The sequence below is a fragment of the Poecilia latipinna genome, unplaced genomic scaffold (genome assembly GCF_001443285.1).
Source record: "Poecilia latipinna isolate Pla-1442-1.1 unplaced genomic scaffold, P_latipinna-1.0 Scaffold573, whole genome shotgun sequence".
Lineage (NCBI taxonomy): Eukaryota > Metazoa > Chordata > Actinopteri > Cyprinodontiformes > Poeciliidae > Poecilia > Poecilia latipinna.
In genome coordinates, this window is record NW_015113189.1 from 490383 (window position 1) to 500820 (window position 10438).

General features: G+C 38.6%; 1 protein-coding gene across 4 annotated transcripts in view; it reads left to right on the forward strand.

The window, feature by feature from the left end:
• The first annotated feature begins 259 nt into the window (after positions 1-259).
• LOC106953303 (location of vulva defective 1) overlaps positions 260-10438 on the forward strand; it is a 17939-nt gene continuing 7760 nt past the window's right edge. For 2 of the 4 annotated variants that reach the window (XM_015041946.1, XM_015041947.1), the window contains exons 1-3: positions 260-462; positions 8197-9294; positions 9463-9636. In XM_015041946.1, the coding sequence (XP_014897432.1) occupies positions 411-462; positions 8197-9294; positions 9463-9636 (1324 nt within the window). In that variant the 5' untranslated portion in view covers positions 260-410. The remainder of the gene's footprint in view (positions 463-8196; positions 9295-9462; positions 9637-10438) is intronic. The other 2 variants (XM_015041949.1, XM_015041948.1) reach the window with 2 other exon arrangements.

Sequence of the window (10438 nt, forward strand, 5' to 3'; positions counted from 1 at the left end):
AAGCTTCAGGTTTACAACCCTGCCTATTCATTCTGGGGCTGAGTCCCTGTTATCACCCCGTTTCTTTCTATGTAAACACCGAGCTAAAAATAGAGTTTATTATTAAAGCGTCTTCATTTGTCGAGTTGTCAGGTCTGTCCCGTTTCTATGGGCGGAGCCTCACAGCTTCAGCGCAGTAATACGGAGTGACAGGAGAGTCAGCCAATCAGAGGACGCGCTGAAGCTTTTAACAACTCCCCGGTGAGCCACCTGTAGCAGCCCGGAGGAGACGCCGCCTGGGCCGCACCGTTATATTCCCCTCACCGGCACACGGAGCGCCTCAAAGCCGCAGCTTCCTCTCACTAAGCAGCTCCAAACAAACAAACAAACAAACAAACAAACAAAAAAAAAATCCCCTACAGAGCTGCAACATGCCTCCACGCTGCCTGCTCGTCGTTTTTCTCTTCGGGATTGTCTCCAAAGGTGAGTAAAGTTTTTACACGGAATTTAAAAAAAATACGCGTTAGGATCAGACTAATGTTTCAAATGAAGTTAGAGTTGTTTTAGATATTAGTTTTAACATTTTTGGAACCTTTTTAGTTGTTGGAAATAGTTTAAATGTTATATTTATTCTTAAAAACTGGAATCTTTATCCTTTTTTTTCCAGCTACATCTAGAACACATATTATATAAGTCGTTACTTTTCGTATAGGTAGGCTACAAAATACTAATAGATTCAATTTAATCCATTTTGAAATGAAGAAAACATTTTACCTCCCGTCATAAAGCAATTTTTATTGACACTATTTGATAAGCTACTAGCATATGTTATCTATTACAGTCAGGTAAACTTGCAGACTGATTAATAATTATTTAAAAATATATATTTAAAATATATATATTATATATATATATATTATATATATATTTATATATATATAAATATAAATATATATATATATAAATATAAATATATATATTTAAAATATATATTTAAAACGAAGTTTAAATAAAATCTAGATTAAAATTGCCTAACATTTAATACTAACACATTGAAAGTCACAATAAAATGGCATTTATGCGTATTTTTCTTGTATAGAATGTAGTTGTGTGCAAAGGCTTCCTTCTATTTGAGCAATTTTTATTTAGATTTCACATTTGCAAACTTTCAAACAGTCTTGTAACTAGTTTAAATTCAAATAATGACATTTTCATTAAAATCAGGAAATACAAGTTACATGAAACTCAGGAGAATGTGAAATTCTATTCTTCTGAACAATATATGTACGTTTTAATTTGAGCAACAACAAAAAAAAAGTCAGATTTTTCTGTGTGTTTTTGGTGTACTAGTTTCACATTCCTAGGGAGTAATTCCTAAAAATAGTGTCGGACCTGACTCAGTGCTCCTCCAGCGTGACTCAAAGCTCTCCAAGGGTGGACAGATGCCAAAGAGGAGGCATCGGTCAAACAACAGCCGGCTCTCCTGAAGCTCGGCTTCCCTCAGAGTTCACTCCCTGGCCTCTTGACAGCCTGACGGAGCTGCTTGGGGAGGTTTCAAGTCCTCTTCATTGTGCAGCCTGTGACTAAGATACCAAATGTTTTGCTCACGTTATATAGTCTTTTATTCTGAAGCTTGTTTGTGTGCCTCACAGACCTGGTCATATGCTGACAGTCGTCAGGCTCTGTCTCCTTTGGTTGCTTGTGAATAAAGTGTTAAACAGCAGAGGCAGGGGGCAGAAGGAGCAGTAAAGAGGTCCAGATGAGGACACTTCCTGGGGGTTCTCCTCCTCTTCTGAGTCTGGCGCCACACTTTGTGGAGCCCCCCCCCCGACAATAAATATTACGTATAGAGGAGCAGAGACCTTTAAGTGATGCGCTGCATCATGACTCCACATGTGTCATGTTTGGGCCATCACTCATCATGAGCTCATAAGTGGAGCACTGGGAGCTAAAATGCAGCTGCAAGATTTCAAAAAGTCCGGCTTATCCTCTTAATTTAATTGTGAAAATAGGCCATGTTTACTCACATTTGGTTGTTTATTTGGTTATTTATGGGAAAATTGTCAGATACTTCCTTCTTTTTGTTTTTCTGTGCTTCCGATATTAATTCCACTGTCCTATTAAGCTTCCCTGTATCTGTTTATCTTCCTCATTTCACCCCCACCTGCTGGCTCGTGTTGCCTTGCGGCCCACTTTTCACACACACTTGTTGCCGTCTCTGCTCTGGCTTCTTCCCCTCGGTCGCTGCGTGTCTGCAGCATCCTGTTGGATTAGGCCTGATTCGGGGCAGTAAATCTTGTCCTGTAATTGGAAAGCATGTGCTGGCGGAGCTTTAATTGGATATGATATGTGCAGAGGCCCTGTAGGCGAGCTCTTGCTCCAGGGAGCCATCTGTTACCTCTGAGTTGCAGCAAAAGAGCTCTGTTTGCCCACAGGCACAGAAGTCATTGCTTTCCAGCACCTCCAGCTCAGGAAGCTGCTTAAATCAAAGACTGACCAATTGGCAAAGAAAAAAACAAAAATGATACAATCAGCTTTAGCTACTATATCTGTTGCTTCTCCTCTAAACATCTGTCTACTTCATACCGAGCTTCATGTGTGTGTCAGACATCAAGCCGACTTTTACGCAGCAGGAAACGAAGCAGTCCAAGTCAGGAAGAAGTTTATGACAGAGTCCAGATGAGCAGTGAAGAGCTGCTTTATTTTATCTCAACCACCATTAGTACTTGTTGTTCATAGTAGCAAAGCAAAGCAAAGTTTTGATGGTCTACCCAGATGTGATGTCACATCCCGTCTGAAAGAGTTGTTGAGGAAAATAAAAATTATGAAGTATTGTTTATATATTTTTTATGATAATTACAATTAATGATAAAACCCCAAAGCTTCAGGGTTGTTAGTTTTAATATTTTTTCCACTGTCTGTTCACTGAGAGTATACATATCAATACATGATTAAATGCTGTGTGCAGTTTGGTGAGACAAATCACACCTTCATGTGACTGGTGTCCTAAAGAAATGTCTCCATTTCTATAGCTACGATTTCTGTGTCATGCAGTCACAGCCATACAAGCAGTAATAATAGTTCTTATGGTCACTTTTATCATTATCACATTAGTACCGCAAAACATTGTGAGAAAAATGTAAGTCCATGTCACCCACCCCTATTTTGCACTTCATATTTTTATCAAGCCTCGATTTGAGAACTAGTGCTCTATGACTGCCAGTAGTTCATTTTTGTCCTCTGTAGAGGACATTTCTAAACTTGAATATCTCCCACTCCCTGCATTCTACTGAATTAATTTCTTTTGGTATCTGGAGAGGACATTTAGGGCTTTTCAATGATACCACATGTGAAGGGGTGGGACTTTTGTACCTTCCTTTTTCTAATTCATAGAAATGGCATTTATCTGTAATAACACATTTTATGGGAAGAGACAAAGTAAGTGCATAAAACCTTTTATTACCTTACAAAGACTGTGGGATTTAAAAAAAATGGTGATTGGACAATATTTTTTTTCCTGGTAGTCAGGAGGCTATTGGTTGCAACTCCCTCCTTTTATTGAGAGATATTCAAATTAATTATGTGAAATTGAAGTTTAAAAGAATTAAATAGAACCGCGGTCTTCTGCTCAGCCTTCCTGTTCCAGTAAATGTTTTGCTCTCTCTTGCAGCGTGAATAGACAGCAGACATGTTGAAGCCTCTTTTTTTTAAAGTTTACTTTTGAGTACCATCACTTCTGTTCTCCCAGTTTAATTTTAAAACCCTTCAGACATACTGAAAAAATTAAAGTCTGATCTTCTCCCTACTAACAGCCTGGACACTGAGAAGTATTATTAGTTGTTTGTTTTCACTGAGTTGCTCATCTATCTGGTCAAATGCAGCTTTCATGGTTTATTACTTTAAACAATCAGATTTGTTTTTGATTATCAAGAAACTATAAGTTGTGATCAGCCAATAGATAATACTTAAGATTTAAAGAGACAGACATCTTGTGTTTATTGGTCTCATATCTCTTTAAGACATAAGAGAAAACTATAAACAGAGACAATGATCAACATAAACTACTGAACACTTTTGCAGGCACAGAAAATGCAATCTTGAAATTTGAAGTTTCTTCCCAACTACTTTGTTTTTCTTTGCAAAGAGGAAAAATGACAACATGACCGTAATTAAAACTCTTTAGCTCAGTTTCTTAAGCTCTTGTTTCTTAACTGGAAGATTAGTGGTTTAATCCACGCTGTCAGATTCTCTAATAATCTTATTTTTGGAATAATAGTCTTATGTTTAAATATGCATCCGAATGGAGTTGTGAATGAGATTAGGGTTTTTTTTGGTCTTCTTCGTACATGCCAAGGGAGAAAGGATTTCTTAATTTCCCATATTGTTTATCTTTAAGCACAGTGAAATAAAAAAGGTTATGACTTAATTGCCCATAAAACTGATTATCAATTTGATTATTTTATGTTGTGCCAAAGTATAATGAGTGTAATTCCTGGTTAAATTCCTGTGGACTTAGATTGATTTCAAATCGCTCTAAATTCAGTGCTAAATAACCTCAAGACAGTTGAAAAATGAGTTTGTGTGTTTGAGATTTCGCTTTCCAGCAGTGATCATGTGTTCATTACACCTGAACTCCCAGAAAAGCGTGTTGGCTATATTTCAGCTCCTCCGTCGGAGGCATCCTGTTTGTCCTCTGATCAGGACACTCAGCAGGATGGGAGGAAGAAGAGCTCCCTTTCTGTCCTCCTGCTGAACCCACATCCACTGAGTCTCTTTGATGTGGAAACCCCTTTGGCAGATTCCACTTTTAAATACCAGGAGATCATAAGTCAGTTTGTAAGAATTGACGACATGTATATGCAGTAATTAGGTCTTAAACAAAACAGTCTTTATTGGAATCCTGCCTCTGGAGCTCAGATTTCCCCTGATTATTGAGTTGCAAACATGTCATTTCATCTCCTGCTCAGTGTGCAGAGTTTAATCTGTTGCTTCCTTCATGCAGCGCAGCTGAATGAGCTGGCAAACTGTGTCAGAACCATACTTTTCCTCCTTCCTGAACAATGTGCTGGAAATATTGGATGGCAGCACCGAGAAAGGGTGTCTCCTGGCTTTTCTTTCTGCGTATCATAAAACTTTGGCTTCTGTTATCAATCAGGATTTATTTTATGGGAGTGGCAGTTCTGATGGGAAGTTCAGGGTGTGTGTATAAGGAACTGGATCTGATGGTCAGGTCATGAGCAGGTACTTCACAGGAGTGCCATTGTGCCACAGGGATAAAAATCCCCTGACCTGCAGTCCAGAGCTGGAACATGAGCAGCGCAGCCAAAGCTGGAACGTGTCTCCATTTCTGTTACCGTAACAAATCCGAAAGGAGAGAAAACTGAAATCTTCTCTGTGACATTCCTATCCCACTCCTTATTCTGCTAGACCTAGAAAAGGAGAATAGAGGCTGGTTTTAATGACAGTTTTTGAGACATTGTGAATAGAAATGGAGCAAAGCCAGACTTTCAGAGGGACCACGTCCTCCTTAGTGGGGTTTTTGCAGGACGACCTTAGACCCACTTGTCACCCAGCCTGACCCAGTCATTTCTTTTGTGTCTGCAAGAGATTATCCGCCTGTAGCTTAAATCCTTAAAGCCAGGACTCACAGTTAGACATGCAGCGCAGAGTGTGCTTTTAATTACGCCGCTGTTTCAGCATTATCACATCGGCTTCATCTTTCAGGTTTCAGATGCTTAACTTCATATCATTACATGCAGTTAAATCACAAATTATTCACACCCCTGGCAGATTTAGATTGATGTATTGGCAGAAATGTATGCCCTGCTCAATAATCCATGGAAAAATACTTATTGGTATTGCAGTATTGAAACTTTTCTTGTAATTGCTGAGCAGCTTTTTGTATGTTTCCTCTGATATTTTGATGATTTATCTTTGGTGATGAGGTTTGAAGGCCTCCTTTCCACCATTCTAATTTTTAATTCCCTTCATTGATTCTCGATAAGATTCAGGTCTTAACAACTGGACCGCTCCAAAATGTTATTTATTATCCATTAAACATGGATAAACATGGTGCAAAATTAAATATGAAAATTAAACCTAAATCTTTCAGATTTATGAATAATTTGGGGTTTAACTGTACATTTAAACACTGATGCACCTGGAGTTAGTAGAATGAGCTGCGGAAAATTATTTGACCTGCATTGAGGAAGTAAAAGAGAAACACTGGTGACACAGTTAGTATGTTTCATCTTAATGTGGAAGCTTGTTTATGCTGTACTCTGAGCTCCTGATTTATGGCTGACATTTTCCTGTCTGTGGAAATAAGGAAGCAGATTGAAAATGACAGTGAGAAGAGAACCGCATTGTTGTTGATTTTTGTGGTTCACCATTGCACATAAACTCTTATCTCTCTGCTCTGTTTTTGTCTGTCACTTCCCCTTGCTTCCATACAGTCATTGTAGTTTTTTTTTTTTATGATGTTTGTTGTAGCTTTCCGCCACGGTCACCTGAGTCATTTATGATCTGCACTGTTGGTTTGCATAATTTCATATTTCAGTTCTCAAAAGCTAATTTTAATAACAGTGAATACCTTGCAGAGACATGTTTTTTATGCTTATTTGTTCTGAAAAGGAAACTTTCTTTACAGTATAATACAGACGTAAAAGATTTTTATGAAAAATTAGCTTTTTTTGTTGTCATTTATTAGTAATTTGTTGGTTTTTAAATGGTCAAAGTTATGAAAGTACAGGAGTTTTAGTATCCAAGAAATAATCTTTGCCTTAAGCTCTCTTCAAATTGTTGCTTCAGCTAAGGGATATAAAAGTGCAAATATTAGCAAAACCCTCAAAGGACATCTGTGTTTTATTTTAGAGTAATTCTATTCATTATAATTGATGGCAGGTGAGAATTCCCAAAGACAAAATGCTGAAATTAATCAAAAAGTTATTAGATTCAGGGGTGTGCACACTTAGGGAACTGCTTGTTTTTTTTTTTTCATTTTCACCATTGAACAGAATTATTTGTCTTTTACTTGAATAGTACAGGATATGTGTTAAAAATGTGGATACAGCTTTTAAATGAATGATCATGGCTTTTTTTTTTTAATCACAGAACCTGACATTTTGACAAAAATGTTTACACTTTGAGGTGATTGTATGCCTCCTAATAAAGAGAACCATGTGGGATAAAAATGAAGTACTGCAGTAAAGTGTGAATAAAACTGTGAATTAAGATTTAGGAATTTAGAAAATTGCTAAAATGTGATTATCTTAGCCATTTATCAGAAAAAAAACCTTCCAGTCAAATATAACATAATCTAAGGTATGCTTGCAGTAAAGCACACAATGACATTCTTAACAGCTCCTTGGGAATTTAAGAAAGACTACAATGGTCTAATCAAAGCACCGTCAGCTAGATCTGATCTAAGAGGTTTTCCATTAATCTCTATCTCTTGTTATCCACCATCACTACTCCCACGTATTTACCTCCTAATCCCAAATAGTCTCAGATTGATATCAAGCCCAAACTATACTATTCCTTTTGCTTTATGTTCATCATAAACTTCCTTTCGTATAATTAATTTTCCACCCATTTGTACTTCCTCATCTTTTATCTTGCTTGCTGAATGAATTCTCAGAATACATTTACATTTATTTCCAGTGATGCAGTTGCGTGTCATGCCCATATTCATGTGCTGTCACTGGGTGTGGTTTTTCATCTGTAAATAAGTAATGGTTACGTCATGATACTCAAACAAATCCTTGGAATTGTTTAATAAAATTAGATGAAGCTCTGGATTAGTCTTGATATTTTCACGGCTTCCTAGGAGAAAATGAAGCTGTCCACCTGGCTGTCCGTTCTTCTCACTGGTTTCTGAAATGCTATCATTCAGTGCATGCAGATGAGGACAGGATATAAGCAAGCAACGCTATTGGCAAAGACCCCCTGCTGCTGGAGAGCAGCTCATACAGCCCTGGTACTGATTCTGTTCCACCATAAATACAAAACAAAGAGAAAGAGCAGGTCAAATGGGAGCAGGGGTCAGAAGAAAGTTGAGCTGATATCTATAGATGTTAGCATTTTCTTTTTATTTATTTATTAATACTATTTATGTTTTTTGGACAACTTGTGTCATTCTCTAACTGTGTCTCATGTCCCCAGAGCAGAGAAGGTATAATAATAATGCTTCTTTTTATGCTTCTGTTTTTATTGCAGTGCAAATGACAACGGAGCCTCCTACTGCTGCTGATAGTTACAACACAACCACAAGTTCCCTTGCAACTACTGAACACAACACAAGAGAAACAACTGGAACTTCATCGGTTTTTCAGGCGATAACCGTGGCAGATACAGTCACAGGGAACAGTACTGAGATGATCACCACAGGAAACCTGCCAGGACCCTCAACGGCTCCAATCACTGGTGGAACCACACCAACAACAGGAGCAGAGACAAATAGTTCACCTTCTAGTCAGACTACAAATGGAACTGCTTCATCTCCACCAACCTACATGACAACCACTGGCACATCGACGGCACCCACAACAATCAGCAACATGACTGCACAACCTGACACTACAGTAGCTCAGACTACAGCAATGGTCAACAACATGACTACAGCAACTCAGACTACAGCAATGGCCAACAACATGACTACACTAGCTCAAATTACAGTGTCAAACAACGGCACAACTACAGATGATCTGACCACAGTGACAAACGACAATGTAACTACAATGGTTGCAATTACACCGACAAGCACTGACATGACTACAAATGTGTCAATTGCCCCAACAGTCAACTACACAACTGCAAGTATGACAAATACACCACTTGACAATGATACAGCAATGACAACTACAAACAACCACACCACCGAAAATGTGCCAACTACAACTAATGAAGACACTACAAGCACATTTGTCACAGTCACAAACAATGCCACAGCCACTACAAGTGACAATGCGACTGTAAGTCCACAAATCACATCTACCACTCAGAGCCCAACTATGGCTACCTCAGGCAATCACACAGCCACTACATCAGTTACAGTGATGGGAAACACCACAGCTTTAATCACCAGCTCCCCACATTCCAGCAACATGACAACAACTATAAACTCAGCTACCTCAGAGCAAGCTAGTACAACACTGGCCAGCTCTGCTGAAACTTCTGGGACTCCTGCATCAACCGTCATACCCTTTACTTCGACTGACACCAAAAACACAACAGACTCTTCACCTCCTACCAGCACCTTCCCAGGCAGTAGCAACACTCCTTCAACCTTCAACCCTTCACCAGCAACCTCAATAGGTAATACTAACCTCTTGATAAGCAGCAGTGTTTACTGGAATTTTGTACTGCATTTCATGGCATTTCTTCAATAGTAACCATTCATACAGGTTACCCAATCGGTGTAGTTATTAGCTGTGCCACCTGTTGAAATGTTGGACTGACTGGGTTTAATTTTTGACGATTCAGAGTCCAATGTTACGATGGGAGAAACTACTACTACCACTCCTTTACCGACAAATTCACCCAGCATCACCACTGAGACCCTGAACACCGACATCCCTACCTCCACCGGTGGAACCACTGAGATTTTCACCACTTTTCGGACAACAGAGGGTCCAACCACTCCCACTCCTGTAATCGGTTTGTGCTATTTCCTTTAATGTCTGTCTATAGAAATGCCAAAGTTTCAGCACAAAAATCCAGCTCCAGCTAAGAGACTTAGTTCTATTAGTAGTCCTATTTGGAGTTAGAGCTTTTTGTTATGTAGTTGATTGCCATTTTTGAGAGTAATTGCCAAACACATGCTGTATTTGATCTTGAATTGAAATCAGTTCTGACTTAAACAGGATCGGTCAAATGTCTGAAAACCAGTGGAATATGACAACTGTTGTGGTTATATCTGTTATCAGCAATTCAAACTAAAACATTTTTTCTTTGCATTTACACATTCAAACATTCCAGGAAAGTTCACAGTAATATATTTACTACTGGTTTCCAGGAATTCAGGTGTAACCGGGTTCTGCTTCACTCTACTGTACCAGGCCGGCCCAAATAACCCCTTTACTCTGCTTTGTGTAGTTTTTTTTTATTTTTTTATTTTTTATGAAGACCGGGAGTTTCTGGGTGATCTGCAGTTTATTTCCTGAATGAGAACATATCGGGTTTGAATCAGTGCAACGGCTCAGCTTCAATCAGTACACTACAACAGAGCGAGCGTTATGTTAGCTTTTAAACTTAGGGCATGAAGTGTTTTATGATAAAATTAAAAGTACAAAAATTGGTGCCAGGCACATATCTAGTAAATATTAATTACACTCTATTTATCCAAGTTAATAAAATTATGTTTTATCTGTTGCTAACATTTTTCTATTCTTTGTGCTGAAGAATGCAACTCACCTCTCGTGCAGCTTTCACAGACTGGCACAGAGTACAGGAGCCAGCA